We start from the raw sequence: 17,388 nt of genomic DNA, 5'->3' as shown, positions 1-17,388 counted from the left end.
AACATTTGCATTTGATTTTTGGAAATGACACAAAGTCCTTTCATATACTGTATGTGTGAATTCTTGCCATTACATTAAAAAAAACAAAAACTTGCCTATGTAAAATGCATTTTGCAATGCAATGCAATGCTACCCAATAGAACACTGTCAATTTCACCAAGTGTCGAAGGGGTTAAACTACGGTAGAGAGGGGGAAAAGGGAGGGAGGGGTGTCAAACTGAACACATTGAGAGTAAATATAACTGAACGTGGTTTGTATCCAATACATCGTTCATTACACCTTTTTTTCTATTTCTGGAGTTGTTTATGGTAATTTTGAAATGTGTGCTTGCATCTGTGATTATGCCAAGCCTAATGGTTTAAGCTGTTATTGTTTAAGTTAAGAAAAACGAACTTTGACATGAGGCAGCTAGCAATGCATTGCAGAACCAATGCATTTGAATGGCAATGGCAGCTTTCACTGCACCAGCGGTTAGCGTGCTAACGTTAGCGAAATCGCTAACGCCACATTTTAAACAGTGAACAGTCATTTTAGTTACTGACACCCAGTCAGATATCATGAATGATATTATCTCAACGGGGAACAGTAACATACAGCTGTTACGGCTGGCGCAATGTGTTAAATGTAAGGCAACCAATGTTAGCACATTAAGCACATTTATTTTGTCAGACGCCAGCATAGACATGAATGACTTGGGCTGTTAGCTAGTTAGCTTGCATTTCGTACCCTATACATTAAATTGTGGAGTCCAGAATCGAAATGTGTTTCCATCACATACCATTTCAAACAATAGTTCACTACACTAACCATACATTTTACACTTGAAGCTTATTCAAAGGAAATTATTGTGCTGCTGTTTTCTACAACCACATTGCTACAACTTGAGGCAGTCAGTCGGGTGGATGTTCAAAACGTTGTCTATACTGCCATCTGCAGGATGCAATGCGCTATATCACGGTAGAACGGTATGGCCAAAATCCATACCTTGGTGGAAAAAATACCTTTTACGATAGTATACCGTCCATACCGCCCACCCCTAACACACACACACACACGTCGTCCACAGTCAGAGAACAAGAGACACATATAGAATCTTCACACCCCCGCCTGCAACACACACACACACACACACGCACGTGCGCACACACACATATATACACACACATGATTAATACCCTACAACAAACATGCCGTGCCAGACATGCAATGAGTCTTGCTCAGGGATGCAAAATACATTTCAGTGCAAACTGACAATAAAGTACTATTGTATTGTAATAAAGTTCTATCGTATTGTAATAAAGCACTGTGGTGTGTATGGAATAGCAGCCGACAAGGTGTCCCGATATGAAGGGAAATAATGGATGAGACGGAACGTTCTAAACAGCCCGACGGAGCAGCCGAAGGGCTGTTCGCTTCGCCAAGTCCAAAGTTCTATGGTATTGTAATAAAGTACAATTGTACTGTATTGTAGATACACTCTTGACTGCTGCGTCTACTGCGCACACACACACACACCCACACACACACACACACACACACACACACACACACACACACACACACACACACACACACACGGGTCAAAGACTTCCAACATGTCCTGCATTGCAACGGATACTTTTGCTGGCCTACTGTAAATGCAAAAAAAGACTTTTTTTGGAAATTATTTTTTTTGCTTGGCTTTCATGCATTCACTTTTCAAAAAATAGTTTTGAAATGTCATGTTTTTCAAAGTTACAGTAAGCAAAAGCATCTGTAAGCACTGAAGGACACCACACATTTCTTCCACAGCCACAGAGCGCATCAAGGCACACACTCAACACACACACACACAAGGGCGCCTGGAGCCGTACGGCCGTACGCACTGTGCGTACCTTCACCAGTGGAGGAAGTTTTTTTTTGTTTTTTTTTTTATAAATATTACGCCTAATGTGTCTTCTATGAATGTTGTCACAATGCAGCATATTATATGACAAGAAGCAGCATGAAGCAAATTAAAGTTCAGACTATGGTTGGACACCATTAATTTACAAAGGCAGATAGCCTGCTTTTTGCTTCTGTGCGTAAAACTCGTGCGCTCCTGAAAAAAGATACAGTAACAAGTTCTAGTTCCATCAGCGGAATTCTAACTTGAGCGGCTACCTCCAGTCAGACATAGCCCGCAAATTTAAGTCTCGTAGTTCTAGTTTGCAAAGACAGCTCTCCATTTCCATCTTGGAATAACACATATCCTATGTCGTGGCGTCGCTGATGGCAGAAAAATCAAATAACCGAAGTTGATGTCTTGAAAGTGACAAGTTTCAATTGTAGCCAAAATCCAGTTGTCATGTGGGCTAGGAAGAAGGCATTGGATGGTAGCAGTACAGGTAGGCTAAGCTGTTTCATTCATCACTGAGCCCGCCGCGGCAAATATTATAGGGTACTTTGCTTCTGGTGTCATATTTCCTAAAGTATTTTAGTTACCGTTCTGTGTATTGTGGCTTTACAGAGACGGTTTTATGAGAGGTACGGAACTTTGCTTTGTAGCCTACTAGCTTCGGACGGCAGCACTGACAGCTGGTTAGCTATGTGTGCTACGCAAATACATTATGTTCGGGAAAGCATTAGTTCTAAAGCAATTCTGCATGTTTTGATGACATGCAGTTTGGGTGTTTTCTAATGCTTATTGCGCACGTTTTCCTGTTTGCTGACATGAACAGCATTCTGCGATTTGTGTGCGAGTGCGTCGGTGGTTCTCTTGTGCTCTGTCTCTATTGCGCATTTCTTATCAGCCTGGACTAACATTCAGTGCACTCCCCGGTGGGTTAACAGGCTGATGTAGTCGCTTTCTGCCTTTTCTTGCACAACGTGCCCGGGCTTTTTATGGTCCCAGCTCAGCCATTGTGACGTGAACTTCATTCATCATGCTGCAGCAGACACCTCTGCGCCAACTTTCTACCCGAGTCAATAAGTTTAACGCTTGAAAAGTTGTATCTAATGATATGGCGTCTGCCATAGCCTACTTGTTTCATTCCCATGCACGAGAGAGAACACAAGTGCATGCAGGCCTTCGTAGTAGCATAGTTCTAGTCGGGGAAGTCGCTGCAGTTCAATGTCGCAGTTTAAAAAAGTAAGCGTATGCATGGCTGCACCCAAAGAAGTGAAACGCCAATGTAGCCAAAAGGTTTTCAAAACCGCATAGGCCAACACCTTGTCAACGTCAACAAGTTACCTTGTTTCCTAGCCTAAAGTAATAAGAAAAATTGACGACTGATAAAGAAAACCACCCCAGACATACTGACTATACTCCAATCCTATGTTTTTTTCTCTCCTCCGGTGTCATCGTCCGCTGTCATTTCTCCGGTGTTTTTTTTTTTTTTGGGGGGGGGGAGTTGGTGCGTACCTTACTGGTCAAGTCTGCAGGCGCCCCTGCGCACACACACACACAGAGCGCATCAAGACACACACTCAACACTAGGCCCACACTCTAGACTACAGTGCACATGGAGGTAGGGGTGTGTGTGTGTGTGTGTGTGTGTGTGTGTGTGTGTGTGTGTGTCTATGATGTGTGAAGTGAGAAGTGAAACCGACAGATCTTCAAACGCGGTTTGTGCATTTGATCTGGGGCTGGGGGGACGATACTCCTGAAGCAGTCTTACCCGCCCCCGACATCATTTTAATGTTATGCAGTTATGCTTCATTTGAAATATGGCATGTTTTGTAAAGGAATCCTTAAAGGAAATTACATTTGCAATTCAATACTGTAGAGAGGGTGGAGGTATTCAATGTAGGCCTAAAGTACTTAAGGGGAAATCCTGCTTTGTGTTCATAGTACGACCCTTGGAGGACTTTCAGGGCCCCTGGGGGAATTTGAAGTGGGCCCCTGAATGATGAAGGGTCCCCACACCTGCTCTGCCTGCACTAGAGTTAAGGCTGATGCATAGTCACGCGGTGCCGATTGCGGGGTAAAGCATAGACGTACTGTCAGCGGGGGGTATTGCCTCATAGTCGACCTACATGCGAATGCGTGCGAAAGGGCGTGGTGTTTTTTTTCCCGCCGAAAATTCAAGAGTGGGACAAGGGGGGAGGGAGGAGGAGATTTTAATGACGTCAATTCACCTCCGTGACAACAGGGGGCGAACTAACTCATTCAGTTGAGCCCAGTCCCTAGAATGAATCACAAAGCTAATCAGCTGGCTATGTAAAACGTAATATTCCACTAGTAGCCTACTTCTAAAAGTTGGGGCATAATTAGATGGTACAACATCAGTTTATTTTTGGTCAAGTACTACATGAGATTAAATGCAAGACAAACGCCATTTTAAAAGACAATAGACAGCATGAATGGCCATTCACACCTGGGGCCTAGTAGTAGCTAGCCAGCTAAATCAGTCATTACAAACTCAAAGCTAGTTGACTAGCCACCTGAAACGTAATTCTACCACTAACAAAGAGGCTTCTTGCTATTAATTTAAAAAGTTGTGGCGTAATTAGACATGAATGATAGCATACAAGATTCTCTCTTTATTCATGTTTTACAGTTCAGGTGGTTAAAATGCCAAACAAAAGCCGTTTTAAATACAATACATCTAATGGCCATATTAACAGCTAGCTTAGCAAAACCCATTCAAACTCTACAGGACATTAGCGAACCCTGTTTTAGAAGCTAGCTAGCCACACTACTTGTACTATATACTGTATCAACAAAGAGGCTTCTTGCTATTAATTTAAAAAGTTGTGGCGTAATTAGACATGGATGATAGCATACAAGAGTCTCTCTTTATTCATGTTTTACAGTTGAGGTGGTTAAATGAAACAAAAGCCATTTTTAAATACAATAGATAGCCTATCTAATTAACAGCTAGCTTAGCAACTGTCAGCCAAACCCATTCAAACTCTACAGGACATTAGCGAACCCTTTTTTAATGAGCTAGCTGCCACACTACAAAAGAACAAAGAGGCTTCTTTGCTACTACCACACTACAAACATATCATTTCCATGATGGCCTTTTATGGATATTTCTAATTGATTTTTTGGAAGTTGTACTACTGAAATAAAAAACAGTTTCTCTTCTCCCTGTCAAGTAAACTCCAGTGATTTCCTGCCAAGTCATCTGCATCGTGTTTTTCGTTTTCCTTCAAACCTCCGCGGTAGGGTAGAAGAATAGAACACAACTGACCTATCAGGGCTGAGTTCCCCCCGGACTGCCGTAAGCGCATTGACCAATCACCGTCTTCAAGCATAGCTCAGCTCACGGACATTTCAGCCTGGGAGAAACATGCGTGTACTGCAGCCAGGGGTCGTTTTGTCGCTGCACAGGGGGGCGCTGTGGCTCATTCTCTGTGCAGAACCCCCGCGAACGCGCGACTCTAAACCCCCCTTAAGGCCACTTCACCTGCCCAGCACCAACACAACTAAACACCTCACACAGAACAAAGAGGAGAGAGAGAGAGGTTCCATTGGCCCATTGTTTCCGGGTTCTATTATTGCAAGGGGGAGTGGGGGGAAATCCCCCTTTAGGCAGACTTAGGCAGACCCGAGGACTGTTCTATTCAATGCTAGGAGCATTATGACTCGCTCCTTTAGGCAGACCGGAACCTGGTCATATTAGGTGCCCATAGCAACCTATTACACTGGTATCTCTATACTTTAAGAATCTCTGACTAAACACCTCACACAGAAAAAAGGAGAGAGAGAGAGAGAGAGAGAGAGAGAGAGAGAGAGAGAGAGAGAGAGAGACGAGAGAGAGAGAGAGAGAGAGAAAGAGACAGAGAGAGGAGAGAGGAGAGAGAGAAAGAAAGAAAGAGAGAGAGAGAGAGAGAGAGAGAGAGAAAGAGTGTGTGCGTGTGCGTTACCTGATTCTGAGCAGTTGACGCTCTTGTCTTTGCCTCCCTCCGACACCTGGAACACCCACGTGCCCAGCAGGTCTTCGAAGGAGCAGTTGGCGGGGGTGTCGGCCCTCGCGCAGTCCGTCCACAGCGCGAGCACACACGCACAAAGCAGTAACCCCACGCGCCCTCTCATCGCCACTTACTTCCGTCTAGCTGTCTTTACAACAGGGAAGACAATTGCGCTAGGGAGAGAACACAGCAACAGTCTGGTCAAATGCAACGTGAAGCTTCTGTGCTAAATCTGTTACATAGATTGTTGACAATAAAGTAACCTTGACATGCCTTGACTTGACTTGAAACCGGGGAAGACAAACAGCGCTGGGGAAACTAAACAACAACCGTCTGCTTCCGTGAACAACACGAGCTGTGCTGTGCGCAGGGCTCTAAATTAACTACCGGTATTTTCTTCACCAGACAAAATCTTAATCTTACTAGCACACACTAATTAATCAAAATGTCTAGTAGCCCAAGTTGGTCATTTCTACACGCCAAACTAAAAATTCACCAGCATTTGGCCAGTTGACTGGTGTTTACTCTGTGCGTTACCAGAGATTCTACTGATAGTTGGCTAGCTATTTAGTATTATATATTGTCCAGTCTCTGGCGTTACCTAACGGTGGTCCGAAGTCCTATTTCCCCTCCCGGCTGGTTGTCCTTCACTCGGCCTCCACTGCGCTGCTCAGCTGGCTCGGGGTTGACTCGGTTGACTTTCGGCCTGCAGTGCACTCTGCTCCGCTCTCCGCGCCGCGTTGGGGATCCCCTCCTTGTTGTGCTTCCCGTTAGTCATATGACCTTCAGTGGTCACATGACCAGCGCCCAATTGCGGAAGTGATTACTGAAATGGAACAGCTGAGCAGCTCTAAATGAAATGTTTTTTTTTTTTTTTAAATATTATTATTATTATTGTTGTTGTTGTTGTTGTTGTTTATTCCTTTTTAGTCTAATTACTTACACATGTTTTAATTCTCTCTGACTCTAATTCTTTCTTGTTTCCTTTCTCTATTTTTCTTTTTTGTGAAGCACTAGGCTATGGCTTGCCAAAAAAAAAAAGGTGTGTGTGTGTGTGTGTGTCCGTGTGCACACTTGATTGTCCTCATTCTGTCAATCTCCGCCAGTCCGCACGTCGCACGCTCACCCAGCAGGTTGTGTTTCGGTGTGTGTGTGTCACTGAAAGCTTTAACCAACACATACACTCTTGTGAAAGACAAAAAAGCGACCAAAAATGAGGAAGCTCGCGGCGCGGCAGCTGATGGTTGTGATTTGAACTGAGTCATTGTGTGTGTGTGTGTTTGTGTGTGTGCGTGCGTGTGTGTGTGTGTGTGTGTGTCATGTGATAGGCTACACTTCACTTCCTCAATGTCTGAAGTCGCCTGCTGAGGTTTCTCTTCTTGCAAGAGACGAGTCGACGCCTCCACAATCCCACAAGAGCAGGGCCGGATTAAGATGGCCTGGGGCCCCCTCCACAATCCCACAAGAGCAGGGCCGGATTATGATGGCCTGGGGCCCCTAGGCTACAGGCTGCTTTGGGGCCCCCGGAAGGCAAATTTCGTGAAAGATGTACATAGACAGTGTCATGCTTAGGAGCTAGGAATTAAGGGTACCAAGTATACCAACTGCACTCAACACGACAGATGAGTTTTTTCAATATCACATATTGTCACAATTCTGCAATTTTTCACTTTTGTCCAGTCAGGGGGGCCCCTGGCAAGTGAGGGCCCCTAGGCTGCAGCCATATCTAGCCTGTGCGTTAATCCGGCCCTGCACAAGAGTGATGGGTAGGGTTGCCAACCGTCCCTTGAAATACGGAATCGTCCTGTATTTAGAGATAAAAGTACGGGTTCCGTATTGAACTGAAACGGGACACAGGACGTTAAAATGCAAGAAATTACATCTAAGAAATGCTAATTTTTCTGGGGGACAACCCCCAGACCCCCGGCACGATGAAATGTCCCGTATTTTTTTCATTGACAGTTGGCAACCCTAGTGTTGGGTGACCAGATTTTTGTAGTCTGAAACCAGGACACTTTGCGTCTGACTTGAGGACAATATTTGGAGGGCGGATCTGGGGGTCCTGACCCAGTTTTTTTAGATGCAATTTCCTGCATTCTACTCAATTTTAGAGGGAGGAATAACAAATCGCAACTGACTCCTTCAGACTTTCTAAGCGCTGGCCGCCATTAGTTGTGGCAGGTAAACATGTAATCTTTTCCATACTGTATATTTACCCTGATAGACATGTAGTGCCAAAACCAGGACATATTTGTGTCCTGACAGAGTTTGCTCAGGACCTGGGACACACAACTCCAAATTTTTAAACCGGGACTGTCCCGGTTAAACTGGGGCGTCTGTAGCCTAATAAACCAGCCTAAATGGATTTTGCCGTCCAGCAGTTGGCGCTGGTTTTCCAGGCTAGGGCGTCTGGTCACCCTAGAATGCAAATTGGTTATTAAGTTGCTTAAGTTCGGATCGCCTCAAGTGTTATTTTGAATTTCCAAACAAATGCACACACACACACATGCACAATAACTTGTTGATATTAAAAGACAATGTAATCTGATATTAAAGTGATACTGTCCCATTTTTGGAAACAAGCTGATATTACACCTCCCCTTGAGTTAAATACTTGAGTTTTACCTTTCTCCTGTACTTTCAACCGTTTCTTCAAATTTTACCTCTAAGCTAGCAGTTAACATTGAGTCCTATGAGACCAGTTAGCCGCCAGCTGATCTCATAGGACTCAATGATAACTGTTATCATTGAGGTACAATTTCCACTGCCACACTCAGAGAACGGTTGAAAGTACAGGAGAACGGTAAAACTCAATGATTTAGTTCAAAGGAAGGTGTAATATGATCTTATTTCCAAAAAGGGACAGTATCCGATATTAAAGGACAATATAATCTGATATGCCAAATCACTGACTTCAGTTTTTGTTTTTATGAGATTAGGGTATGCTCCAAAGATCACTGAATGTTGTGCTGTGTGTGTGTGTGTGTGTGCGTGCACGTGTGTGTGTGTGTGTGTGTGTGTGTGTGCGTGCGTGCGTGTGTGTGTGTGTGTGTGTGTGTGTGTGTGTGTGTTTATGTCTTTGCATGATGGACATTACCATGGCAACAGCGTGATTCATAGTGGCCATTCAACATCCCATAACACACGCAAACACACACACACGCACGCACACGCACACGCACACCCACACACACACACACACACACACACACACTCTGTTACCTCCAGTGATCCTTATCTGCAACCCACACACACCACACACACACACTTGGCATTTCATGTCCACATAACAGGAGCACACACACACACACACCACACACACACACACTCACACACACCACACACACACACACACACACACACTTGGCATTTCATGTCCACATAACAGGAGCACACACACACACACACACACACACATACACACAAACATACACTCACACCAGGCACGTGCACTCCAATACGGCAGGGGAGGCACGGCCTCACCAGCTCCAGATGAGAATGATGAGATGCAGTTAATGTGAATAATAGTAAAAATAACAGCTATTGTTTTCGAGCATCTGCACCATAACTACCATTTGAGCAGTATTTAAACAGTTTCACTCATTTTCAATCATTTCCGTGGCCAAAATCGTAATATTTGCCCATTTCATGTCAAATTGCTCCGAATACACTGAATTTGGGGCAACTCTGAACTGGCCTCACCCCGGATTGCGCAATCCCTCGTTAACAAGCTTGTGCGCATGCGCCATGTTGCTCGTTCTGTGAATGCAACCTGGTAATATTGTATTAAACGTTTTTATACACTTAATAGAAGTATGTGTGGTGTGCCCTCATTTCCTGATATTTTTAAAATATTTTCTACGTGTGATAATCATTTCTTTACTCTGGACGCTTTGGCATAACGCCCACTGAAAGATACAATGGTGAGGCAAGCAGTAGCCTGGCCGCAGACTCCTTCTGGTGTTGAGTCTTGCTGGACAGTTACGTCATAGCGAATCTGAAGTTCACAATACAGTCAGTCGGTGTTGTTGGCTAGCTTGGTCACTTTGACTGCTACAAGTGGATTTCATAACGAAACTAAGAGCATTCTCAAAGTTGGATTTCCAAGGGGAAAATATGTGATAAAGAATGGAGGACCGACAGAGCTGAAGGGTTTGCTACTCAGGTGACCGGTCAGAATAACTACCCCATCATTTCAAAGTGAGTGGTACAACACTGCAGAAAATATTCGTTGTTTCCCCTGTGTCTTGTTTGCAACCGGCGAGAATGTGTGGAAGACCATTCGCATGGGATTTTACGACTTAACAATTTACTAAGGACTAAGGAGCCTCACGAAACACAAATCCTCGCGGCTACTCATATTCAATGCCAAATTGCTTTGGACGTTTGGGGCGACGTTTGGGGCTTTGGATGAACAGCACCGGCTAAAGTAACGTTAGCATGCACAACGCCAAAGTGAAGGTAAGACCAATTTCCTATGTGTGTGAAGCATGTGTTTGTGAGACCCGTGGGGAGACAGAGAATCCGCCGTGATTCTGTCCGGTGTGGTAGCTTTTGTGATGGGCACCGGATTCTCATGTGCCCGGTAACTGTTTGTAAAGTTGAGTGCTACCCCCACGTAGCCGACTAGCTGATGACATTCTCTGAGAAGCTGTGTTGGGCTTACTACATAGTTTAAACAAAGCGCGAGGGATTATGAATCAAGTCTTTGTAAAATAGGGAAACTGGAAGTTATTTAATGAAATATCTGAGCTTATTGAGCGTGGGATGCTGTTGACAGCTTCATTTATGCTCAGTATTGTCTGCTGTGTGTCCCCGAAAGCTAGCTAAAAAAAAATACACCTGCACGGTCCAGCCTAGCATTGCAGAACAGGAGCGAGTCTGTTGGATAGTGAGCTTCAGTGGCTGAATGCACAATTCCCCTTTTAAGTTTTAACCATGGCTACTCTTTTCGAAAATAGGCACGTCCTTTCCCGGTATTGGTAACATTTGGTTCTGTGGTACATTTGAACCGGCAGCAAGAGGACGACTGACTGAATTGAATAGGTTGCGTGGAGTGCATATTCTTGTCGTGTTGCTTGTCACAAACTCCTACTCCGCAAGCGGACAAAGCATTTTTCTTATAATTTCTTAACATGTCTGCAATCGCTCTGCGAGAACTAGCTGCGTGGAGAGAACTGTCAAAAACAGCTTTCTTCAGAACAGAAGTTGAAGTTACAGATAACGCGCATGCCTGATAAGTGCGGTGTATCACGGGAGGTGGAGTTTTACTAACACACCAAACACTGCGTAAACGCTCTCCTGTCTTGCCTACACACGCAATGCAACTCGTGAATGATACAGTATTGATTTTATTATTATGGACTTGATCGCCAACATTTCTGCCCTGCCTGTTTTCCCATCCACCGGCCGCTACTGGTACAGGGTACCGTTGAGGTAAATCAAATATACCCGTGTAACTACAAGACTCTGATTTAATTCCAAGGTGTAGGCATAACAGAAATGACAGTCCCAAAATATTTGGTGACCATATCGAAGCGTGTAATATCTGTTTACGTTGACATTCGCTTCCTGCCACACCTTTGTCCCACATCTACTCTCCCCTCACCTCCCCTCACCTCCCCTCCTCTCCTCTCCTCTCCTCTCCTTTCCTCTCCCCCTCTCCTCTCCTTTCCTCTCCCCCTCTCCTCTCTTTTCCCATCTCCTCTCCTGTCCTCTTTTCCCATCTCCTCTCCTCTTCTCTCTTCTCCTCTCCCTCTCCTCTCCTCTCCTTGAGCTCCTCTCCACTCATCCTCCTTTCTCCTCTCCTCTCTCTTCTCCTCCCCTCTCATCTCCTCTCTCCTCCTCTTATCTGAGACCACTGTTTGAATCCTGTGTGTGTGTGTGTGTGTGTGTGTGTGTGTGTGTGTGTGTGTGTGTGTGTGTGTGTGTGTGTGTGAGAGAGAGAGAGATCTAATAGCATTTTCTCTGCGGAAATGCAGTAAGCTTATGTCAAAATATGTAACTTAGGCCTACCTTATGTTAAGAAAGCTGCTATGACATATGGAACTTGTCGGTAGGCCTATTTGGCAATTATTTATTTGAAAATCTGATATTGAAAAAGTTGCCTCACCAGCCATAAATCCCAGCGCACGTCACTGACACACACACACACACACACACACACACACACACCACACGCACACACACACACACACACACTTGGCATGTCATCTCCACAAAACAGTAGCGCGCCCTGAGAGTCTCTTCATCTCTTCATCACCAATACACACAGTGCATCATGGGAGCTGGAGTTTACTACAGTATAACCAGAGATTCTTTAAGTATCCATCATTTGCATTGACGTCACAATATTACGTAATCGATTTTGCTGGACGGCAGAAGTACACATTCGTACATAGGAATTATATGCAGACGAAGACAACTTTGACCATAAAATACCAAAGAAACACGTAGTTCTTGTATTTTTTTAAACGGGATATGTACCTGGCGTTATCAGGCTAGGTTGGCCACGGTGGATGTGTTCAAATCATAGATTTATTCAAATGTATTCTGCTCCACTAGATGGCATAACGGGAACGGGCGGTACGAGAAACTGGGAGAAGAAGAGAAAGTTGTTGCTTGCTTCCAGCCATGAACTTACTCTGCCTGCGATATATTTTTTTTATCCCGTGTTTATTTTCTTCAGTAAAGTTGTGAACTTAAACCAAACCTCTGCATTGGCAAAATAAGCACATTTATGCACCGTTTCTTCATTGGTGGCTGGGCACCGCGGCTGCATCCTCTTCTTCGTGGCATGGCACAGGTAAGATAATGCTGCTAACCTAACTTACTAGGCTACAAGACGCACGGTACATTTTGTGTCAGGCATTTCGCAAAGTGGTGTTTTGAATAGCATATCTTTTCATCTCAGATGTATCTTGTAGGTTAACTTGAATTCTCTCGCTTCGTTTCATCCAAGTGGATTTCATTGTTGTTTCAGCCACGTCTGCACAATGTAGGCTATTGTGAAATATAATTCTATATCTTATCTTCTGTTTACATGTCCAATATGTTCATTTGCATTTCAATGGGCTGTACCATTTAAGCCCACCTAGTACCCATTAAGCCCGCCTATACAAAAAGCTATTGTATGGAAATAATCAGCTCCACAAAACATTTTATGATGCATTTCTTTCAAGATCAATGCCAAACAAACTGGAATATGCTTAGAATTCATACCTAACCACCTTAAGTCTTACGACAGAGTAAGATAAAGATGGTGTGTGGTTGTATCAAGAGAATATCAGCGTTTGCTCGCTCATAAAACACATCTTTCTACTTGAAGGGAAATGCTATAATTTGGCAGAACACTGGATGTTTATATATAAAAATCATTACATTTACCTCTTAGTTCACTAAATATGAAAGTATTTTCAAAACATTTGACTTAAACTAGCTGAAATTCTATGATTTCTGACATGTCCCAAAACAGCAAAGTTTTGAGGCGACTTCTTGTCAGTAGTCCTGAGACTGGATTCACTTGGACAGGGATTACTCAACGATAAAAAATGTGATTTGTTTGCAATAAAAAACATTTTGTCAGTTACTAAACCCTTTAATTGGATAGGGTGATGAACAACAAAATTCACCTTTTCCCTTTCTTTAAATTGACCTCAAAGTTGAAAGTGGGCTTAAAGGGTACATGGGCTTAATGGGTACGCTTACCTTACATGATATGAAGAGGGCCCCCCCTGAGTACACTACTTTGAGGTATTTAGGTATCTCATCTTTCCGCTACTTTAGGAATGATGGTATGCCATTGCACCAGCTAAACAAACATGTTGCTGTCTTGATGCTGGCATTGTCAGGTCATGGCGGGGTCACTCCATGTCAATTCACATGATTGCCTACAATCTCCCCAGGTGACCCTCTCCATTTCCCCCCTTCTTCCCCATGTACTAGGGATGCAAACGACTTTAATCAATCAATGAATTAATTGATTAAAAAACATTAATCGCAATTAATCGCCAATTCAACTGACAAGAGACTCAGGTGAAATGAGCATGTGAAGATTGTGTGTGAAGAGGGGTGTGAATAGTGTGAATATTTAAATCACCTTTGGATTAAACAATTAAAATAGAATTAGTTTAAATGTGGTATTTTATCTCGAATTTTAATTTAAAAAATTTAGATTTAGTTTTAAAAAAAAAAGAAACATTGGGATTTCGGGGGGAAAACGCCGCTTATCAATTAATCGTAAGTCGATCGATAAGGCTATCAACTAATGATTAATGAATTAATCGATAATTTGCATCCCTACCATGTACAGATAGATACCTTTTGATGCCAACTGAAAAAAAAGCCCAAGTTTTAGCGTCCTACTTCTAACAGTTTAATACATGGGTGCCACGTCCACTTCCCAAGATCATTGCATGCGTATTTTGGATTTGTATTATGGATTTTCGTCACTCCGTCAACTCAGATTACAAATTGCACTGATCTTGAGGGGGTTTATACTGCGCCCCAGTGGCTATGGTTAAAAGCAGAGTGGCTCAGGTGAGATCTAATACTTTGGTCCTGTGTTTGGTGATGGAATTCAATTTAAATGTGTAAAATGTACAACACACAAAACATTACATTGCAAAACATACAACATACACTACGTGACATGCCTAATGGAGTGTACACTAGAGTATAACTAACAAAGTTGAGCTGGAAAAGTTGCATACAGAGTTTAATAAAATGGACAAGTGTTGTCCTCAGAGTAGTATTAATTTCAAAGGATTTTTACTGATTAATACTGTTAATATTAGTAGGCCTAGTTTGAGTCTTAAGCTTCTCCAAATAGCCTTGACAGACAAAAACATGAGCCAACTTTTACTCTGATGCTGCCACCTGCCGGCTATGCCAAGTTTTGCAGTAGCCTAACATCATAAACTGATGTCTGTACATCATAAACCAGTGTCTGTACAGCAAAACAATGCGCTCAGCCGATACACAGAAAATGGCAGCCTACATTTTTTTTCCCTTTCAAGTACACAGGGTACAGTTCTAAGCCTATCCACAAAATCGCCTTGAGTAGAAATAATGCTCGAAGATACAATGTGACAACGTCACTATTTCAGAAGTAGCAAGTAAGCCTAACTGTCTCTTCTGGTGAAGAATAAGATACCAAATTAGGCTATAGGCCTAATAGCCTATACCACCAAGTCGCGACATCATTATCGTTATTGTGAAGATATTCTGACAACCCTGTTGTGTTTCGTAGGCGCTGGGTGTTTTTTGGAGGAAACCTTTAACCTTCCATAGGCTATTGTTGATTTGCTTATGCTCGTTTTCGTATTCAGTCGCAACACAGTCACAACACATCAAATTGTCAAAGTGTCAACATGCACGTTTCGCTAGGTAGGGATTACGATGTAGAGTACAGCGTCCTTACCTGAAACTACTTCAGAGACCTGGATGTTGATTAGTGCACTGGCGAGGATTCAGCGAGACAGTAAGGCTATAGTCTGTTGTAAGGCTACATCAAATAGCCTACTGAATTAAGAGGCCTTTTCGACAAACATTGTCGCATTTCTACGCACATACGAACACTAGTTGATGTGAAGGTATGCCTACTTTGAATCAGTTTATGTGCTAGCTTGTTTCAAGTCAACATGTTGCAGCGCCAAGCAAACAGGAAGTACGTCACTTTGACACTTTAGTGCGGGAAAATTGTCCAGTCCTCGATAGTCAAAACAACTCAGCCGAACAGCTGGTTTGAGGCAGAGCGTTTTGATGTAGCCTACTACATCTCCCACATCCCGCCAAAAGCACTTTCAAGCCTTTTGAAAGGCGCGTGTGCAAAGACCTTTCAGAGCATCGGTTCATCATCACTGCTTTTACAACTCTTTCATTCTGGATGCTGCTGATTGCACCTTCAAAGATGATGTTGCAGACGAATGTAACCATTTGTGCCTTGCAACAGTAACCATGTAGCCTCTGATGTGTGTGACTGATTTCAGAGGGCAGACAATTTGGATGACAACACAACAAAGTGGTGGACTTCATATTATTGACAACAACATCGACACTGGTGGGCCTATGCATGTCATTAGGCTATAAATAGGCCAGCATGGATAAGGTGATTGGCATTTCATGACAGCATCATGCTGGAGAGTAGGCCTACTACTTGGGAAATCAGCGCTAGAGATGTACACATGGTTTATTTTTACATTTGAACCTTAACAGTATGAACGTCATAGCCTTGCTATTTCACCAAGAGCTTTATGAATTCCGTGTTTATGTTACAGCCTGCAATATCTTAGCGTCCATCATAGCGTAAGGATGCAGTTTTAAAAACACAGGACGTGATGTTATTTTCCATAAGTGCCTTGGGCTCTGCATGGCAGGGACGTCCTCCTCCCTGAGCCAGGCTTGTGCCTGACCGCATACCTGGGACTAGGTGTTACAGTCCTTGTTTACCTTAAAAAAGGTGGGTGGGGATGATAGTCATCACAGGGTGGGTAGGAGGGGGTAAGGGTGTCATTGGGGTCGTCAGGTGGGCACCCCCCCTCATCTATGGTGTTTCGTTGATGGGCCCACGACACCTGAGGGGGGTTCAACAGCAACACCTGGCGTCCCAGGTGTGCCCCCCTCTACCATACCCCCTTCTAGACTGCACACTCCTTGTGTCATCTCATCTTGGAGCCCAGGTGTTGTCTCTCCTTCTTATCCAGAGCCACTGACTTGCTTTTTCAGCAGCCCTGGCCAGGGCTTTGATGGATTGGCGTTGGGCTTGGCCTCTGATCCCCATGTCCTTGAGGAGACTGGTCACCGATCTGCCCACAAAACCTCTGCAGCCTACCTCTACAGGGAGGACTATGGCCTTCCAGCCCTGTTGTTCAGCATCCGCTGCCAGCTCAGCATACCGCAGCTTCTTCCGCTCGAAGGCCTCACCAAGGTTGTCCTCCCAGGGCACTGTGAGCTCTACGATGTAGACTCTTCGAACTGAAGCGGACCACAGCACAAGGTCTGGCCTGAGGTTGGTCATGGCAATCTCCGCTGGGAAGCATAGCCTCTGCTCCAGGTCTACCAGGAGTCTCCAGTCTCGTGCTGCTGCCAGTTGTCCGGGCTCTGTTTTTGGTGGGCGGATCCTTGGTTGCTTCTCCCCTTCACGGACAAATTGCCCAGTAGGTGGAGGATGGGAGGGAAGTGGAGGCAGGGAATTGACGAACATTCGTCTACTCTCCAGGGAAGCTGCCAGGCACCTCAGAACCTGATTGTGCCGCCAGGTGTAACGACCCTGTGCAAGGCTTGTTTTGCAGCCGACCATGATGTGCTTCAGGTTTGCAGGAGATGAACAGAGGTGGCAGGTAGGATCCTCTCCGTACCACTGGCTGAGGTTCGCTGGTGATGGTAGGACGTCGTACGTGGCTCGAAGGAGGAAGCTGGTTCGGGAAGCTTCCATGTCCCATATCTCCTTCCAAGAGAGTTTTCGCTTCTCAACATCTTCCCAACACATCCAACGTCCTTGCTTTCCC

At 44.2% G+C, this 17,388-nt stretch overlaps 1 protein-coding gene across 1 annotated transcript in view; it reads right to left on the bottom strand.

Moving 5' to 3' along the window:
• ctsc (cathepsin C) overlaps positions 1–6,637 on the bottom strand; it is a 14,759-nt gene extending 8,122 nt beyond the window's left edge. The window contains exons 1-2 of the mRNA XM_063204755.1: positions 6,483–6,637; positions 5,837–6,054 (exon numbers count right to left, since the gene is read on the bottom strand). Coding sequence (XP_063060825.1) covers positions 5,837–6,005 — 169 coding nt within the window. The 5' untranslated portion in view covers positions 6,006–6,054; positions 6,483–6,637. The remainder of the gene's footprint in view (positions 1–5,836; positions 6,055–6,482) is intronic.
• Positions 6,638–17,388: the final 10,751 nt, after the last annotated feature.

Source organism: Engraulis encrasicolus, chromosome 8 (assembly GCF_034702125.1).
Source record: "Engraulis encrasicolus isolate BLACKSEA-1 chromosome 8, IST_EnEncr_1.0, whole genome shotgun sequence".
NCBI lineage: Eukaryota > Metazoa > Chordata > Actinopteri > Clupeiformes > Engraulidae > Engraulis > Engraulis encrasicolus.
The sequence above is the reverse complement of the archived record's forward strand: the minus strand, read 5'-3'. Positions and strand labels throughout refer to the sequence as shown.